The 20,411-nt window shown below is 39.6% G+C and overlaps 1 protein-coding gene across 1 annotated transcript in view; it reads right to left on the bottom strand.

Moving 5' to 3' along the window:
• Positions 1–1,158: 1,158 nt before the first annotated feature.
• Positions 1,159–20,411, bottom strand: part of lrig1 (leucine-rich repeats and immunoglobulin-like domains 1) — a 37,371-nt gene continuing 18,118 nt past the window's right edge. The window contains exons 4-18 of the mRNA XM_065241538.2: positions 19,092–19,229; positions 18,711–18,854; positions 17,171–17,314; positions 16,722–16,865; positions 14,357–14,500; positions 11,626–11,706; positions 9,521–9,592; positions 9,071–9,142; positions 8,776–8,939; positions 8,352–8,672; positions 6,402–6,683; positions 5,341–5,772; positions 5,124–5,255; positions 4,557–4,817; positions 1,159–4,092 (exon numbers count right to left, since the gene is read on the bottom strand). Coding sequence (XP_065097610.1) covers positions 3,902–4,092; positions 4,557–4,817; positions 5,124–5,255; positions 5,341–5,772; positions 6,402–6,683; positions 8,352–8,672; positions 8,776–8,939; positions 9,071–9,142; positions 9,521–9,592; positions 11,626–11,706; positions 14,357–14,500; positions 16,722–16,865; positions 17,171–17,314; positions 18,711–18,854; positions 19,092–19,229 — 2,722 coding nt within the window. The 3' untranslated portion in view covers positions 1,159–3,901. The remainder of the gene's footprint in view (positions 4,093–4,556; positions 4,818–5,123; positions 5,256–5,340; positions 5,773–6,401; positions 6,684–8,351; positions 8,673–8,775; positions 8,940–9,070; positions 9,143–9,520; positions 9,593–11,625; positions 11,707–14,356; positions 14,501–16,721; positions 16,866–17,170; positions 17,315–18,710; positions 18,855–19,091; positions 19,230–20,411) is intronic.

Raw genomic sequence — 20,411 nt, 5'->3', positions numbered from 1 at the left:
GACTAAACTTCTGGTAGATTTTACAGTTAACCAACTTAACATTTCCATTCATGATGATATCAACAAGTTAAATAAAAACTTACCTGTCAACAAACCGCAGTTCTCCCGCCGATATGATATGAAAAAATGGTGACTCGAGTCCCGCCTGGATGTTGATTCATGCGCACTTTGCGGTGCTAAGACCAATATTTTGGGGTATATGTTACTTATTTTTTTAGTATTGCAGTTATTACTGTTAAAAATTGGATAGTGAAGGTAGAATATACCCATTATTTTTTATTTTACTTGCTAGCTTATATACTTAATTAAATTATAACTAATTTTCATGGGTTAAATTTAACACCCTCCAGAGTAATTTTTTACAGTGTATGTATATTTTCAAAAACTTCCCAGGGCCTTGAATTTTATTCACAGATTCACAAACTTTCAAGGACCCGTGGGAACCCTGATTTACATAAGATGATATTAACTTTCATAACTTGCACTATTTCTAGTTGAACATATTGCTAGTTGCATAATGATTTTGCAACTGTTCACCATGTCCAAAAAAGGCATTTTTTAATGGATATTTTTGCCAAAAAAGCTTTCATGCACTTAGAGGGGTTTGCATTGAAAGACAGTCAAATTTGTTTAATAGCAATGGAATGACTAAAGTGACATTTGTGAAAATAAGACATTTCATTACTTTAATACTGACTAATAGCCTTTTCATTGCCATTAAACTGAAGTTACTGTACCCTTAAAGAGGCTGATAAAAAGTGCTCATTTACAAGAAAATATGTCAAACGCACTTAAAAGGGATAGTTTCCCAGACAGGGATTAGATTAGTCCTAGACTAAAATAAATTTAAGAGTTATTCAAACCAAAAAAACAATTTGCCCTGACATATCTTTAAAATACATCAGTGCCCTTCGTTTACTTCAAAATGCACACAAGTAATGTTTTTAGAAAGCATGTTTGTTAAAACTAGTTATATTTCCTAATTAAACTAAGGCCTAGTCCTGGTTTAAACAAATCCCTGTCTGGGAAACCACCCCAAAGGGTTTTGCATCTGAACTCTTCACGTGCCTTGTAGACACATTGCGCCACCGGCATCGTGTTTATTAACCATGCAAAGACCGACCACCGCATCAAAAAACAATCACAAACCAAAGGGTGTAAAGGAGAACATGTGACTTTAATAAACTTTTGGCATGTTTGACACTTCAACAGTTTTAGCAATGTGGATGTACAGCTGTGATTAGAGTTCATTTCAATAAATTAATTGGTCTTAAAGAGGACGAGCCACACATCTGTAGTTAACCTATGTGAGCTAGCAAAGTTTTTTTCACAGCAATGGTTTACACTGTTAGCCAGCAAACCAAAATCCTTTCAAGCTACCTTAGTACTGCAGTCAATATACCTAACATTTTCAACATTAAGATGTCATTTCAACCATTTTTGGTGGTTAAACTGTCAATAGCCGTAATCTTGACCAACTTTACCCTAGGTTAGTAGTAGTTTCACTATTTGGCCTAGAATTACAAACCTTGGCTGTCAACACAAATCTGTTATTTGGTTTAGGCTAACTAATAAGGACAGTATATAAAATTAGCTACTGAACTCTCAAACAAAAACTGAAAGATTAGCTGGTGAGGTGTTGAAGAAAATACAGCTTATTCCCTTTACATGAAAACATTCGGTGCTGTTAAAGGAAGGTGCCGAAAACAAGCTCCCTTTAAAACAGTTATCTAGAGATCTGTTCTTTCCCTTTAGTTTTGGCAGCTTCTGTTTTGTTACCGTTAGAACAAAACTCTCTAGATGTTACTTTTGGACATTCACATTGATTTGTTATTTTCCCATGTTAAAAGGCGGTCAAATACATTTAAAAAAATTCACTGAAACACCACAGGTGTCAGGGCGAGTGCAGAAGCTTTTTGCTGTCAGAAAGAGAGACTGATTTGAATTGTCTCTTACATTATTAATCTCAAAGTGCTTCTTTTATGCCAATATTTTTGTACCACACTAAAAAAAAATAAAGGCTGGATTTCCTTAAAAATATAGTGCATAATTTTTGCATCCATTTTTTTAAGCAAGTTTCATGTGTAATTTTAAGCAACTGTTTAATATTTCAAGTAAAAAAGTGGATGCAAAAATTATGCACTATATTTTTAAAGAAATCCAGCGAATTCTTTTTTTACAGTGCATAATGAATGCAAAATATTCAATGCAAAGTTGTTCTGTTATCACAAAAATACAATGCCTGACTAAAAAGAAAATATTTCAGGATATTGAAAGAAATGCAGTTTAGTGACAACAAATTCTAGACGATAATTTTGTACCTCAATTTGTAAAAATGAAAACTTGCACTGTAAAAAAGATTTGTTTGTTCAACTTAAAAAAGCAAGTTACCAGACTGCCTCAAAATTTTGAGTTATTCCAATTTAAAAAAAAATATTACGTTGATAAAAAAATATTTTTACGTTAAATTAATTTTTAAAAATTCAGGCAAACAGGTAACTTGCTTTTTTAAGTTGAACAAACTTTTTATTTTTTACAGTGTGCACTTAAAATGCAAGTTTACACAAAAAAAGAGAAATCTGTATTTTTGTCTTGGTTTCCAGTAAAAAAATTAAACATGAGAAATTAACTAGAAGAAAAATTGCTGAAGAGATAAAATTGTTTTCAGAGACTTGAGGATTCAAGTTCAAGATTCAAGTTCATTATTTTCCTCTTTACAGTTACACTGTAAACAAGGAAAAGTTGAATCAATTTAAAAAATACTTCAATTGGTAACACCTTAAAATTTTTGTTTCTCAACTTATATTTTCTTTGAAAGAAAAATACTTTAAAACCCATTAGCATTCCTAAAAAAGCCACAAAAAAAGGACACAAATTGTACCTGCGGTGTCACTGGATCTTAAAAACGGTTTACATCATTCGAATCACAAGATTTTCAGCTTTCCAAATATATGCAACATGTTTAGCTTTTTGTTTTTGAGTTGTATGGTACATTGGAATTTTAAGGGAAAATTTTAAGTTGAGAAACAAACATTATTATGTGTTACCAATTGAAGTATTTTTTTAACTTTTCATTTTTTTCAGTAGTGAAAAATATGTTTTTAACAAGAAAACATGATTTTCCCTATCAAACAAACTTTATCTCATAAAAAAATTCAGATGTTTTTACTGGAAAATACTAAAAAAATATTTTTTGCAGCAAACAAATCAAGCACATTGCCACGCATAGACATCAAATCGTTCTACCTGTATGTACCAACTGTACCATCTTAATTTTGTGTAGTAACTGACAGCATGCCACAGACACTGCCAGTATCTCTAAAGGCTACGTGTTATGAATATTCAGTTTCTCTAAACGTCAAGTGCATGTAAAAACAATCCATTTGTGGCAAAGAAAAGTGTTGAGAACTATGCTCTTCGGATCTTGTGGATTATTTGATCTTGCAATAAGGCACTGCTTATAAAAACTGACGAAACAGAAGAGATCCAGAAAGAAAATCAAAAATAACCACTCTGTTCTGACCATGCACCAAATAGAGTTCAACACTCCTTTGTAAAAGTTATAGAATACATACATTCATATATATATATTTTTATATATACCAAAACTCTTATGTACAGTTCAAAGCCCGACGTTATAGCACTCTATCATACATTTGCATGCGTCAAATGCAAGTCACATTTCTGAAGTGTGAAAGACGACCTCCCTGAGGAGGATTTATAAACCTATATACAACTTAAACGCTCGGATGGGACGTCGTCATCCCATTCAAGCTTTGCCTTCAAACTCCGGACGCCCCGTTCTGCATTCAGATAAATGGGGCCAGCGTTGCGTGTGCCCCTCAGTGTGAGGTAGCAGTTCTCAGTGCAAAAGATTAGAAGACGAGGGTTGGGTGCGGTGTCAGTCACAGGCCCGTTTTAAGGGTTCACTTTCGCTCAGGGCGGGATCGGGCACGTACGTGTGCCCGTTGGGCAACAGAGTCTGTGTAAGCTCGGACCCGAGGTCAAAGTCCCGTGCGGGCAGGAGCTTTACTGGCCGATGGTAGTTCTCTTCAAGTGAGGGAGGCGTGTCGGACCTATTCACAAACAATCCTGAGGAAATGAGAGAGGAAGAGAGGTATTAGAAATAACTCGGAGGATTTACGCATTTGGCAGATAGATCCACTTACAATACACTCAAAAATGACATTTCTGTCATCATTTGCTCAACCTCAACTTCTGCTATATGGGTTTTTATAATTATTTGGGGAATTGAGAGCTCTGGTCCCCATTCAATTTCATTATATGGAAAAGTGCCAGGTTTATGTTCCACAGCAGAAAGACAAATGGCACTGAAACAACCCAAATTTTATATTCATTGGGTAAAGAAGCTAAACTAAGATTTACCAACCCAATGTAAATCATTTAAAAGCATTAACATGTGCATGTCACAGCAAATATGCATGACTTCTCTTGATAAATTTGACAAGTGCCGATGCTTATTGAAAAGATGGCTACAATTTATATGTGGGAGTTATCCAAGAAATATTAATATCTGTTTTCTTCATCACTCTCACCTTTACAGTTGTTGTACTGGTGTGGTGAGGGTGCCATCATCACCCTGTCGTGATTGGTGGGAAAGATTGGTGTTTGGCTATCTTTCCTGACCCCGTTGGGTGTGCCATTGCAGTGTGTTTCACCGTTTTGACTTGTGAAGATTGATGGTTGCTGATACTCTGGACCTGAAGGAGGCGCTATTTCATGAGCGAGGTAGTTACAGTGTTTGGCGTAGCTGGTGCCATTTTCCAAGCAGTCTGTGCACACGGGTCCTCCAAAGCCTGGGTTAAAAAATGAGAGAGATACTTGTTAACCAACTATGTTTCACGGTGATCATACGTCTTTCAAAGTCACAATTAAATGGAAGTAGTAATTGTCTTATTTTTTCGTCATGACGTATATACGAGTAAAACGGCTTTTAAAATGATGATAAAGGTAGGGCGGGTCTTGAATTCGTACATTGAAAACTGATTGGATCGTTTAAGTTGAACGTACATACATTTAATACTTTTATACATTTTTTTATTTCATTGTTACTTTGATATCCAGACAAGATCTTTTAAGCGAGTATAGCGTGGATGCCATACCATTGTTTTCCAAGCGTCCATTTAATTGAGATCCACCATTTGACTCCACTCGTATACAAATGTCCTGTCTCTCTGATAAAGTGCCCTGTGAGGACAGGTAACTGGGGACATCAGGAGGTACAACGGTCTCATCTGTAAGAGTCAAAACCAAAGATTATAAATTAAAGTCTTGTGCATTTCAAAACACATCAATAACCCTGCAAACTAATTTACGCACCCGTGTTTACGCTGCACTCTTCACTCTTCTTCCTCGTCTGGTAGATAATGCACACCCACACCAGTGATGTCACCACAATGCTGGTCACCACGGCGATAACGATGATCCCTATGGTGACTGTGCTGGGACTAGAGAACGGCGTACACTCTTCAACGCGCTGGTAAATGTTTAGCTGGAGGTGAGCGCGCTCTGTCCCAAGTGTGTTGGACATGACGCACGTGTAACGTCCGGCGTCTTCCAAAGTGGTGCTGCCGATCACCAAGAGCTGGTTGCCTGGAGTGAAGTGATGACGGTCGCTGGGATGAAGAGGCTCCTCCCCTTTAAACCAGGTGATTCGAGGAGGTGGGCTGCCTAAGGCCTTGCACTGCAGTGCAACAGTCTCGCCCACCACCACGTTTCGGTCCTCCATTTCCTGAGCTAAGTGAGGGGTCTCTGCAGGAAGAGGTTGGAAATTAAATTCCGACAAGGACAGTGTAGCCAAATATTTGGATATGTTACCTGGGACATCAATCGATAATATGTTTTGAAATATCTAAAATGGCAGGATGATGTCCCTGACCAATCATAATCTTTTAGAGAGCTGTAAAATATTTTATTGCCGTCTAAAGACTAAAGTAACTGCATGAGCACCCATTTAAAACTATGGTAAATGACTTTGTCTGTTTTTATACCATACAAAGACTGTCAATGTCCACGCTTGAATAAAAAGCATACATGGAATAAAGGCTCAGTTTCTGCATTGCAATTACTTGGTTGAAAGCAGAGTTCAGAAATAGTCAAAAACATCACTGTTTGAGCCCCCCGCCCTCCCCCTAACCCTTATGACCTGCTTCCTGACCTTTCACCTTCAACTCAGAACAAAGGCCCAGCTGCATCAGATGAGCAGACTGAAAAAACTACTTTTTTACAGAAAATTAAGCAGGGGTTTGCAAAATTCCAACACCTTTATAATAAAGACCAAATCTGATTTCCATATTAGGAGTAGAAAATTTACGTAAATTATAATAAATCATAGAAATGTCCAAAAAGAATGACACTAAAAATGACATGAGTTGCCTTACCTAGAACAGTCAGTGTGACGTTAGCCGAGATCATACCGGCCGTGTTTTTGGCTGTGCAGCTGTACGTGCCCATATCCTCGGGCTTTACGTCCATTATAAAGAAGACATCATCGTCAGGCATCACACGCATGCGGCGCTCACGGGCGGCAGGAAAATCCGTACCGCCGTCTTTCTGCCAAGCCACCTGAGGAGTTGGGTGTCCCTCTGCCGCGCACTCCAATCGCGCCTTTGTGCCCGTGCGTATGGTGATGTCACGCGGCGTCTTCACGAAGGAAGGCAGCACTGTACAAAGAGCGAAACAATCGAATTAAGGTACATTAGTACAAGCCGGGTTTATTCCCATGATGTTACATCAGCACCAAACAAGCCCGGCATTCACAGCTGTGACTAACTCAATTGGCAATGGGAAATGACTTGATTTGGCCAGGCATGAAACCAAAAATGTCTCTGGATGATCAATTTGCATCTGTTGCTCCAACTGACAGGGCATGTAATCTGTGTGTACTGCTAACACAGCATAACACGGCAACAGAGCTTACAAATGTTCCACATTTCAGAAGAAACATGGTTCGGTCGAGGATGACAAGAGGATTTAAAATTTTCACAGTCATTGAATTATGTTCCATAGCTTGTACAATGTACGCAATGCGGGAAATGCGCCACACAAATATTTATAATGTTGCATGAACACTGGATGAAACTTGTGCGATTTATGCATTTTCATCTGCAAAGATGACTGGTCAGTCTGTTTTTTGACCCCTTAAGCAGATGAGGTAGAGAAACCATCTTAAACCAGCAAAGACCTCCTAATTCAGCTAAGACCAGCCTAAAACAGCTAGAACTATCAAAAGTCAGCTAGGATGCTTAACGATTAATCGGGATTAATTGTTAGCAAAATAAAAGTTTTTGTTTACATCATATATGTGTGTGAACTGTGTATAATAACTTTGTATAAATAAATGTACACACATGCATGTATATGTTTTAGAAATGTTTACATGTGTATATACATTTGTATATTTATGTATAATTTATATTATATATAAATATAAATACTTAATATATAAAAAAAATTCTTACAATTATACATGAATGTGTTCATATTTATATATAAATACATATTTATTGTACACAGTTTACACACATATGTGATGTAAACAAAAACTTTTATTCTGCTAACGATTAATCACGATTAATTGTTTAGCATCCCTAGAACCAGCCAAGATCATCTAAGATCTGCCTAAACTAGCTATAAACCATCTTATATTAACAAAGACCTGCCTAAACCAGCAAAGACCATTTTAAATTAGCTAAAATCTGCCTAAACCAGCTAAGATCATCTTATATCAACTAAAAACTTCCTAAACCAGCTAAGATCATCCTAAAACATCTAATATAAGCCTCAACCAGCTAGAACCATCATAATTCAGCTAAGATCTGTCTAAACCAGCTAAGACCATCTTAAATTAGCTATGATCAGCCTCAACCAGCTAGAACCATCATACTTCGGCTAAGACCAGACCAGCTTACACCCGTCCAAGCCAGCTAAATCTATTTCAAGTCAGCTCAGACCATCTCAAACCAGCTAAGACCATCTTAAATCATCTACGATCAGCCTCAACCAGCTAGAACCATCATAAGTCAGTTAAGGCCTGCTATGATCTGCCTTAATCAGCAAAGACCATCTTAAATCAGCTATGATCAGCCTCAACCAGCTAGAACCATCGTACGTCGGCTTAGACCAGTCTTACCAGCTAACAAGCCAGCTAAATCCATTTCAAGTCAGCTGAGACCATCTCAAACCAGCTAAGACCATCTTAAATTGGCTATGATCAGCCTCAACCAGCTAAAATCACCATAAGTCATCTAAGACCAGCTAAGATCTGCCTAAACCAGCTAAGACCACCTTAATCATCAGGTATAATCATAAGGTGTAAAAGACATACGTACCGTTTACAGTGACACGGGCCTTGCTAGAGTAGGAGGAGCCAAAGTGGTTGCTAATGATGCACTGGTAGCGGCCCTCATGATTGAAGGTGATGTGACGGAGGTGAAGGATGGTGGTGTACTCCATTACCCCTCCATCACTGGCCCGCATATTGGCGAAGTTCTCCACCTCAGGTTGCCGCAGAGTCTCCTGGTCCTTGCGCCAGGTGAAGGTCATGGGTGAGCTACTGCTGCTGGCTGCAGTGCAGGTGAGACGAACATCTTTCCCCAATACTGCTGCCGTTGAAACGGGGTTGACTATGATCTGAGGTTTTGGAAGGTCGTCTGCATAGAAGCGCATGCATAATAGTTTTTATTCACATTAGTTGGGGAGTAAAAACAAAATCATTTTTTATAGACTCGAAGTATGATATATAACAGTCCTCACCACAAACAAAGCTCTGTGGTGGAGCCCGGTAGATGCTGGTGCCCTTTAAGTTCTCTGGATGAGCACATGTGGCCTGAACGTCAGCCTGCAGTCCTCGCCCCACCAGCCACTCCGGAAACCAGTGCAGCTGGCAGTCGCACAGAAAACTATCACTCTGAATGTGACTGGAAAAGATGGATGAGGAAAGAGAGAGATCAGCAAAACCAAATGATAGTTGTAATGCATCTGAATCACAGGCCATGACCGCATGAGTGGTTGCGCATGCAAGAAGGAACGAGCGTTTAATGCGACTCACAGGTATCGCAGATTCTTCATCTTGCTGAATGCCTCAGGTTGGATGGAGCGGATGGCGTTTTCTCCCAGGTTCCTGTTGAGAGATTAAACAGAGCCATCAGCCGTGACGGAAAGAGGACATGGGAATGTTCACGCACAGCTGTTCCACTTGCATGCAAATCTGGCCTTCGTAAAACTTAGTTTTTTACAGGAAAAGCCTAAGTATTGTACATGGAGCTACGGATGCAGCAGTGCTTAGAATTTTAATTTCTTCTACGAAACTGACCATATGGTCCATAACTCTGTTCCTGTACAAGTAAAGCTGACTCTTAACTAGACAAGAGCAGCTGGCCCTGCAAACCAACTCTGTCCTCTCCTTTTACAAAGACACTATTAAATTGCTAGCAGCCCTCTTAAGGCATCTACTTTTGGCAGCCGCTGTAGGGGCCGAATTGGATTTTGGGATACTCACAGGTGCTCCAGAGCCTCCAGGCCAGAGAAGGCTTTCTTGGCCACCGACTTGATCTTGTTTCCAAACAGAGTTCTGCCAGTTCCAGACATACGGGGAGGATGAGAGAGGGTGAGAAAAAAGAAAAGAGTGTACAATTAGTTGGGTTGAAACTGATAAGGAGGGGGATTGTGGAATTGGTAATCCGAACTGTGTAGAGATTAAGATGAGGGTGAGGAATCGGGGTCCGGCGCAGCTCTTCAAAGCTGACTTTTATCTTTATTAGAATTTAATAGCGATGACAGGGTGGAGCCCCGAACTCGAGGTCACATGAAAAGGAGTTTCAGTGGCTGGAGGACACGCAGCTTGTAAAGTAATAAAAGTGGCCTTGTCAAAGATGAAGTTCAACCCCCGGAATGAGCTGCTTTCCCCTTGTAGGGGCTAATCCTGCTCACCCTTCACAAGCCACCATACAAAACACACATACGCAAAGCTTAACAGGCCTTCAGGGATATAAATCTTCCACCAGGATGACATGATTTCCACCCTTAAGCATGTTGGAGCAAAACAAGCTCTTGATCATTGCGTTACCTGTCTAGAAGTCCCAAACAGGACTGCAAATACTGGCACAATGTATTATAAACCTGAGTTAGGAATCATGGCACTTATACAGTGCTGTTATTTCAATTTGGTATAATCCTTCGGGCTTTGGATCAGCAGAAATTGTCCTTCAGTCTTAAGATTCCACATGTGAGGGGCATCTGCATGCTTTTATAAACAAATTATACTTCCTGACAGCATCTAGCCTTATCACTAAAGTTCCTATTCTGTATTGCAGAAAATACTGATCTGATCAAATATGAGACTTTAGCTGAGTGGGTTATTTTTGCAAAATAAAGGATTTCATTTGGCTGCACTCACTGTGATATTAGGGGAAATCCATTATGACTAAGCAAAACATACTGTATATCATCTCACAGAACCATTTCAAATTGATATCATTGTTTTTTATGCTAAAATCTTTCCTGATATTTTGCCAACTTTGTTATAAGAATCCAGTTTTTTTAATATCTCCCACCCGCAACCACACAGTGTGAATCATCACCAATCAATCCCTAACATACAAAGCCCAGTCCCTGCCATATCTGTCAGCGGCCTGAAGGTCTAGGGGTGCGCGACAGCATCTGTCATCTCCTGGATGACTAAGACAACACTTCCACTCATCTCCTTCTGCCCACACATAATTTTTGAGACAACCACACATCCACAGGTCACCCTCGGAAATGTCTTGAAATCTGAGCGTCAACGAAAACTCATAATTTAAACAATGAATCACTCAGACCCCCAAATAGAAAGCATTAAAAGAGATGTTAACTGGAACACTAATGCTTACAGAAACCTGAACGACAAGCAAGCGAATCATTACGAAACAAAAAGAGGCAGCGTTGCTCTTTTCCATCCTGAACTATAGAAACGGCCATCCCATGGTAATAAAACTGCGGAAAACACTTTGATGTCCTACACGTCAGTCTTTTAATTCTCTCTCACATATTCCCAGGATGGGTGAATAGGCTTTCTGGCAGGGTAACTGGCAGGATTTGGCAGGGTTGTGCATCAACAGGCGGCTTCCGCAGATTTACGAACCTCTGCTCCCGTAACAAAAGGCACAAGGGGAACGTTTGATGTGTGTGAACGCACCCCCTCCTCCGGCCCCCTCACATGTTACACCCTCACTGATTCCATCACAACAACCAAGCCAAAACCTCATCTCTTATCAGCCGAGGATGAAAAAGTGTTCGCCCCAGCACTCAAATCCAATTCACCCATGCCTTTATCTCCAAGCACTACTTTCTTTAATCTGCAGTGGGTGAAAACTGAGCTTTGTGTATCACATGCTGAGATTTCCTATGGTTTCACATCTAGAAATTGCCTGATGCTACACTGTGGAGGCCAATCAGTGCTTAATATACAACTATGTGGGACAGGAATGTAAGAATCCAGCAGGAGCATAAACGTCTCATTGAAAATGTTGTCATTGTTGTACAGGGTTAAGACAGTGTTTGATGCCCAAAATATAGATGATGGAGGAAAGATGATGATGATAGATACAGGAAAGGACTGATACTCACAGCTTGTTGAGGTTTTCAAGCCCAGCGAAGGCTCCGTTGGTGTCTTCTATAGTACCAGAGATGTCATTGTGATCAAGCTCCCTAAAGAGAACAAAGAAACAAAGTAGGGATTAAGATTGCTTGTCCATACACCGTTGGTAGACATTAGGCTTGCCCAAGACACCTGGTTAAAAACAACACTCTTTCTTTCTTGCTGGACATCTCTCTTGCTTACCCTGCCAGCCGAGCACATTCTTTCCTTTGTGAAACGTGTTAAGGAGTGCAGGCTAACGCATGAATAATGCATGAATAACGCATGACAGTTGAAAGCGACTGGCACAAACACAACTCTTTCACACAGAAGCGCACACACTCGCTTTGACAGCCGTTTGAATCAATCACCGCACCAAACAAGTTGGAAGGTAAGGGCATATCCCATAATACAACTCCAGACAAGCCATGGACATGTCTAGACGGTGCAAGCGGACTGTGCGGTTTTGAGTATTTAACTTTTGACAGGGATCTCTAAAGAAGATGGATAAGGCCAGCAGAACTAATGTTTACATTTTTCAACCCATGAATGGATTATTTATAGTATCTTTTCACATAACTGGAGTAGAAGAAAGTAAAAATTGCTGTCACCTTTAAGACACTTGTCGCATACAATGGTTAACTTTACTAGCTACTGTAAAACCTAAGATAGTAATCAATCCAATTACACATATCAAAGTACCGAAGTATAACAATAAGATACAGTACTGGCACATTGACAACTTTTTCTAAGGAGTCGCATTGTTTCAAAAGCATTAAAAAGGCAGCCGCAAAGAATAAACGTCTTTTTGAGGTGAGAGGGTGGAGGAAATTTGCCTATTCCCTCTGGGTCCACAATCGGCCCTTGGCTCTTTCTGTAACTTTCTCTCCGTGCCTGGCCTCGCCTGCCAATTTCCTATTCATTCTGGCTGGCTGCTTCTGAATGGACCCTGGCTTGTTAATAACAGTGGGGCCGGAGGGCCCCAGGCCTGACCCCCACCTTCCTGACACAAAGATGGTGCGGATCTGGTCTTTCAGACCAGACCAGGGCTCCTCTCGCCCGGCCAGGAGTGCGCACCAATTAAATCCTCCCCGGCTCCTTTTCAACAGAAGCCCCAGCAAAGCACTAAGGCCATAATTAGATTATAACTGGCACAGAGGAGAGTGAGTGAGCAAAGTAGAGAAAGAGAGAGAGAGATAGAAAATCAAGCAAGTAAGATATAAAGGAAGGCTGGAACAAAAGAGAAAAGGAGAAAGAAGCTCTCAGAATCACACTTGACGGGCCCCTTCACCCCCTCACGCTCTGCCCACTGCCAGGGCCATGTTGTGCCTTGGCTTGTCATTCTACTGTGAAAAAGCCTTCATCTGAGAAAGTAAAGACAGAATTTTCTCCTTTAGGGAGGCTGAAAGAAAGGGGCAAGAAGTGGCGCTTTAGACTTTGTGTGTGTCTGTGTGTGTGTGTGTGTCTTTTGAAGTCAGACTGGAGAGTTGGTCTCCCATAATGCATTTTACTATGCACATTTAGGGAAAAAGAGGCTGCCTCTTCAAGGAGGCCTTGAGCAGGGAGCATATGTGCATCTAACTTTGGTGGGAACCAACAAGGAAACAATGAGGAAAGGTCTGGAAAGAGGGTTCTCACTAAATCTAACAGCTAGTTAGATTTAGCAAGGCCACTAAATCAAGTCCAACAGATTTGTCCTAAGTTTTAATTGTTTGAGAAAAACCAGTAAGAGTTTATTTCAGTTTCAAATATGGATTTAAAAGGGAACAAGGCGTACCTACTACTACAAATACTAAACCAATAAGTTTGACTTATAAGAAAAAGTTGCATTATTTCCCTGATTTTAAACAGAGCCCAAAATGTATTTAACCCACATGGGATTCGGAAAACTTGGAATGTACTATGACTGTATCACAGCCCCAGTACCAAATGAGGAGATCAGATGCAAAAGCCTCTCAACGCCACCTCTGTCAAAAATGAGATTATGATATTAACAAAATGATCTCGGCACAAATTTAACGTTAATCAAAATCCTCTTAATCCCGGCCATTCAGAAATACCTCATTGTTGTTAGAATCCTTTTAGATTGCAAGAAATCATGTCAGGTGCACTTTAAATGCTTTTAAAGGGGCCACAGCACAAGACTTTTTTTAAGATGTCAAATAAATCTTTGATGTCCCCAGAGCACATATGTCAAGTTTTAGCTCAAAATACCATATAAATAACTTATTATAGCATGATACAATTGACACTTTGTAGGTGTGTGCAAACATGTGCCGTTTTGGGTGTGTCCTTTAAAATGCAAATGAGCTAATGAAGTGCAAACACTGATCACAATGATGTTGGTTTGCTGCAATTGAAACTCAATTGTGCTGTGAATTATTTTCTCTCTCTCTAATTTTCTCTGCACTAAATGGCAGTGCTGTGATTGGATAGTGTAGATTAAGGGGTGGTATTATTATAATTAGAGCTCCTTATGACATCATAAGGAGAGCCAAATTTCAACGACCTATTTTTTCATGTGCTTGTAAAGAATGGTTTACCAAAACTAAGTTACTGGGTTGATCTTTTTCACATTTTCTAGGTTGATAGAAGCACCAAGGACCCAACCATAAGACTTAAACGTGGAAAAAGTCAGATTTTCATGTCATGGCCCCTTTAATATGCAACTGTATATACAATCCAAGACTTCAAGTTTTTCTCTTAAGTAAAGACACTTACAGTGTGCGCAGTGAGCCGAGGCCTCTGAATGCTCCCTCTGTGATTTGACTGATGGAGTTGTGTCCCAAACGCAGAGAGATCAGTTTCACCAACTTGGCAAAACTATTTTCAGACAGTTTTGTCAAGTTATTATAGGACAGGTTCCTAATAAAACAAACAGACAAACAAACAAGAATGAAAAAAAAAAATCTAATTTCCATATTTCATCTATCTTCTGTCTGTCTTTATAATCTTTCGCAATTGGTCATTCTAAAGTCAATATAAAAAGGTAGGTATTTGCGCTCCATTACTACCAGAATCAGATGTGTCAGACCCATTCTGAAATATTACTTCTACAGCAGTGCCCCCACAACTTAGATAGCAGTACTATTAATAAGAGATTAAATTACAGAAGCAAACACAGAGTTTTACGTAAGTGTACATCAGGTAGGTGGCCCACTAACACATCCATCTCATCCTGAATGCTTAAACAGTCATGTCATAAACATACAGTACGTGCAAACCTCGGCAGACCACTCAGCTGATAGTCAACACAGTCAACAAGCCCTACCAATAAAGCTTGTTACCCCCACGACAGACAAGAGTGTTAGCTGCAGGAAGACAGACCACAGACAGGAAGGATATGGCATGCTTGAGGGGTCTGCCCTGTGTATACACACATTCACCCAGATAAGGTCATTTTTCAGGTGGTCACATAATGCCAAGTAGTTCTAAACACAGAGTATTACACTGTTTTTCTTTCTAGCATCAGAAGCGAGTCAAAATGAAGTTGAGCGTTTAAGCGTGGGGCAATCCAGTGCATCACTAGGTGATTAAACAGTGCTTATCTATTTTAGGCGAATAATGTAGTGTGTTTAGTTCAATGGATGATAGCAGACCATTGCAAATGGACACTTGCGTGTAATGTAAAGACTGGGTGAGACTAGTGTTTACCAGGTGTCAAATCTGAGAAGCTATACTGTATCGGAGAAACACACACAAGTGTCCATAAAAACATCAAAAACTTAAAGCTTACATATCATTAACATGCATTCTTCAAGTTTTTGCTAGCAGTTAAATTTGACCTATTTTTTATAACTGACCAGCACAAATATAAATTATAACACAGGGCTCCAGACTAACTTTTTTCACTAGGAGCACAGTGGCCCCCAACTGAAAATGTTAGGGGCGCAACCAGGAAATTTAGGGGCACACACGGTAAAACAACATGCTAACCAAATATTTACATTTCTACTAATTTCCATTTTTTACTAATTTAATAAATACTTTAATGATAGATGCAGAAAGTACAATGTGCTGTTTCAAATTCAGTGTCACATCACAAAAAAAAAGGTCAAATTTACTGGTCGCACATGTGCTACTGGATGTAAAATTCAGTGGCACACTCTCAAATTTTGGTGGCAAAAGACAGAGATTTGAGAGCCCTGCGAATTTCCTGTTGTTCCTCCGCGATTAACTTGTCCTTTGAAAACATTGCAAATTGCAATATTCACATCCTGTGCACTGATTTCGATATAGCACCACACAAAAGACATGTTCGGGAATGATTATAAATTTAGTCTGTGCACGCTCGCGCGCTATTTCGGAAAAATCAGCCGAAAAAATACAACAAATCGGTTGCCCATTGCGCATTATAAGCAAAAACCGTCCGCTTCTGATTTACGGCTGGTCAACCACTGCATCCCTAATCTAAATATCCAAGACCTTTAACATAAAATGTTATACGACCGGTTTGTGAGCACCAAATTATTATAAGTATTAGTTGTCGACCGATATATTTTTAATTATCGGCTTTCCGTTTAACGCATTAGCATTGTGTTCCAAGATAAACACTCGAGCTCACGCAGCGACCCACAGACTGGTTGGCGCACGATACCAAACGACCGTAGGGCAATCTGCTTCATATGCTTTTTAATCACTTCTGCAACATAGTAATCACTGTGCTACACGCCGACCGGCTCATGTGGTCAAACACACAGCCAGTGTCTAACAGATGTAAGATAACTATTCACACTTGCCGACTTGTGTTGTGTATAACACGTGCATTTTAAACTTCGGCCTTATATTGGCCACATTGCTTTTCTCATATCGGCATCGGCCTTAAAAAAAAAAAAAAACCGCATATCGGTCGACCTCTAAGAAGTATTATCATTTTAACAAAGTTATATCAACTATCAGTTCCAATGGACTATATCACTTGGCAAAATAATTTATTATTCTAATTACTGTTATTATTAAATCACACTTTATACTTCAACGCTGCCTGTAATGCATGACCTCTGTGTGGCTGTTTGCTTTATTTAAAAGATTATTTATGATTAAAAGAGGGAAAATGAGACCAAAAAGAGATGCGGTGATGACTCACAGTTCTTTGAGCTTCTCGCAGAAGCCCCAGCCCTCAGGGGTGAAGTTAGTGATGGAGTTGTTGGAGAGGTAGAGTTTAACGAGTGACTCCAGACCGTAGAGAGATCCACTGTTCACCTCATGCAGACTGTTGAAGTCCAAGTGTCTTCACATGACAAAACAAGCAAAGATGGATGACACTCAATGATGATTTATTAAAAGAAGAGTGCATCCAAAAATTCTGTCTTCCTCTATGCATGTTGTTTTCAAACCATGTGTTCCAAACTGTCTGTGTGCCGATTGGCCACATTATGGCAAATGTCTATATCATTGCATTTTATATTTATGTTAAAATCTGTATGTAATTATAAATAAAATTATGATTAAATAATACAAATAATGGCTTTTCTAACAGTACATTCCTTTATTCATGTCAGAATGTGGTCGTAATTCACAAAGGTTTGAACTCACAGAACCCTCATTCCTGCCAGACCCCAGAACGCCCCATCTGTCAGCTTGCTGATGTTGTTCCTCTGAAGCTTGAGAACCTCTAAACTGCTCAAACCTTGAAAGGTGAGTCCCTCGATTGAGCGTAACCGGTTCCTGCTCAGGTCCCTACAAGTGGACACAAGCAAAAAAAGCATTAGTACCAAAAGATCTACAGTCAAAATAATTTAAAGGTCACGTTCTTTCTGATTCCATTTTTTAAACCCTAGTTAGTGTGAAATGTTTTAATAGCATAAATAATACCTGTAAAAAAGTTCACTGCCAGGCGATATATTTTCTTTAACAGAATTCGCCTTTCAAAGCCTACAGAGCGAATGACCGGTTTGGACTACGACCTCTACTTCCTGCTTTAATGACATCAGTAGAACAGTTTTTTTGACTAAACTCCGCCCATAAGGAATACGTCAGTTTAACGGCAAGCTGAAAAGCTAAGATGCTATTACAATCAGTTCTCGATACGCATTTCTGAGGTAGGGACTTCATAGAACAAGGAAGACATCAGCCCATTTTTAGGACAGTGAAAACAGCGCTATACAGATAAGTAAATTGTGCGATAAATACCGCTTTTATACACGTGAAACATGAACGCATGATATATTGCTCACTGTAAACATAATAAAAGCTTTAAAAACACAGAAAGAACGGGACCTTTAAGAAATGTAGCCTGTCGACGCTGATAGCCCCATGGTTAGTGCGCCAAGATACAGGATCAGTGTGCAATCGGCGACCCAAGTTCGATTCTGCCTCTGAGGTCATTTGATCCCACTCCCCTATCTTTCCCAACACTTCCTTGTCTACTCTTTAGACTATACCATCTAAATCAGAGGTGCACAGGCTCGGTCCTGGAGGGCTGCTGTCCTAACGCTAATCAAACACCTGAAGCAGCTTATTAAAGTCTTACTAGTAAAAGTTGGAGCTATACTCTGAAGAACAGAGTTTGGGCACCCCTGATCTAAATATGAAAATATATCTTAGAAATTTAGCCTTAAAAAAAAATCTACTGGCCTATAAACATACAGCCTGTTACCGGTAAACATCAACAGTCCAATTAGATCAAATAAAATGGCTCTGATCACTCTGTGCTATCTAACCAATCCCTCTTTCTCCGACATAGCTGTGGCTTTATGGTTGTTGAAATGCACTGCAGCTGTGTGTGTGTGAGGTTTATTATGAGCTCATTTGCACAGATATTCAGTATCTAATACTCTGTCCACCTAAAGAACAAAGCATTGTCTTTTGAAGTAAGTCTGAGCAGAATCAAATGCAGATGGGTGTGCCTAGATCTATAAGAAGTCTGGATCTGATCTTGATCAATGAGGGTCTTCTGAATGTGAATGCTGGCATGACTGATACAAACCCACGTGTAACACACACACAAAAATACTGAATTTATGAAGATATATGCTTATTCAGTTATTACCTATATCAACTAACTCCTATTGATACTTAACTTTTTACAGAAAATCACATATAGTGCACACTATACTGTATGTAGTGCACTTACAGCTCCGTAAGCTTGGGCAGCTCCAGCCCTTTAACAGGGAGGTGGGTCAGCCGGTTTCGACTCAGTCTGAGGACCTGCAAGCTCCCGGCTAGGTTCCTAAATGCCCCGAATTCCAGCTGAACAATCTTATTACTGCTCAGGTACCTGCCGAGATAAGTTACCACACTTTAGATTATAAAAGGTACACTATTAAACATTCAACCTACTTTTTAAGTTTTGACTTTTGATAAATTGACATAACTTAGAAAAACAAGTTCAAATTGTTTAACTTTGTTAAGTTAAAGTAACATAAAAATATAAGTTGATTTTATTACAGTATATAAAATGCAGGGCAGATCTGATAATGTCTTTCATTTTTACAGAGAAAATGAGATTTCTTACAGGTCTTTGATTTGTAACCCTGGCGGGAAACAGTAGTCTTTTAGCTCCGTGATGTCATTGTTACTCAGATCTAGAGTCTCCAGTACAGAAAGGTTCTGCAACAGGCTCCCCTCCAGTCTATTGATTTTATTATGGTGCCTAGAACAAAAAACGAGCACATCTATTATATCTACATCTATACACAGCTGTACAAACCTCTACTGATAGTTTAATACGTTTCATGGGACAAATTACATAGAGAATGCATTAATCTATCGTCTACACAGATCAAGTTAAACAAATCCAACATTCGGTCCGGGTGTAATACTAGATTTACCCGTGATTACCGTAGACTTGTAACACTTAAGTCATGTTATCCCAGCGTTTTTGGTTTATTAGCGTACAGTCAGTGTAACTATGTGAAACCATATGTTGACCCACATATCTGTGCTGATAGGCGGCGGGCTGCTCTAACCACATGAGTCTCTTTTGGAGAGAATGTGTCAATAGGCCTTTGAAGCCAATGAAAGCTTGTTTCCACACACACACACAAAATCAGAAGTGCCAAGTGACTGTGGCTTTATGCAGTAACTTGATTTGTCATCACACATGTGCGTGGATACAAACTCACAGGGCCAGGAATCCCAAACAAAAGCCTAGAGATGGTGACAAATATCAAGATTCAACTAAACCGGTGTATGTCTGGTAATGCACATATGGCTTTTGGTTCTATAGGGGAGATTACCTATGGATTAAATATTCAGTATTATTCTTACCAACCATGCCTCAAAAGCAGTGCTTGATATACCAGAGTTAACAGATTCAATATCTTCCATAACATTTAATAGAAAAAGTATGCAAATTATGCATTGACTTTGCTGGAATAATTAAATAGACAGCAAAAAAGTTGCATATGCAAACGTATTCTGCTGACAATTCAGAAACGGCTTCTTCTCATGGGGGCTCTAGATTTCTGATCTTGCGTAGTTTTTCTCTTCAGAATAGAGGCATGAGAAAGCGACTGACTTAAGTATCACACTTGTTTTTGCCGGTTATGGAATGAATGGCAAGGTCATGGCTCTCCACATCTGGAATTTGCTTTGGGGTCGTTTCACAATAAACCATCTTCTTGATTCGAGGACAGCTTTAAAAAAAGAAACTTGCAACTAAATAAGAAGTACTTTTTGGCCATATGGAATTGCCTTTGTGTAGAATAAAAGCTTGCCGCTCATTATAATGTGTGCGGTATGTTCTCCAGATTACTGCCAGACCTACGGTAACATAGCAAACTTGACATTTTCAGTCCTAACTGAGAACTTTCCAGCACCTGCGCTTGGATCA

This window comes from Paramisgurnus dabryanus, chromosome 14 (genome assembly GCF_030506205.2).
Source record: "Paramisgurnus dabryanus chromosome 14, PD_genome_1.1, whole genome shotgun sequence".
Taxonomy (NCBI): Eukaryota; Metazoa; Chordata; class Actinopteri; order Cypriniformes; family Cobitidae; genus Paramisgurnus; species Paramisgurnus dabryanus.
Note: the sequence above shows the minus strand (reverse complement) of the source record. Positions and strands in the feature narration are given on the sequence as shown.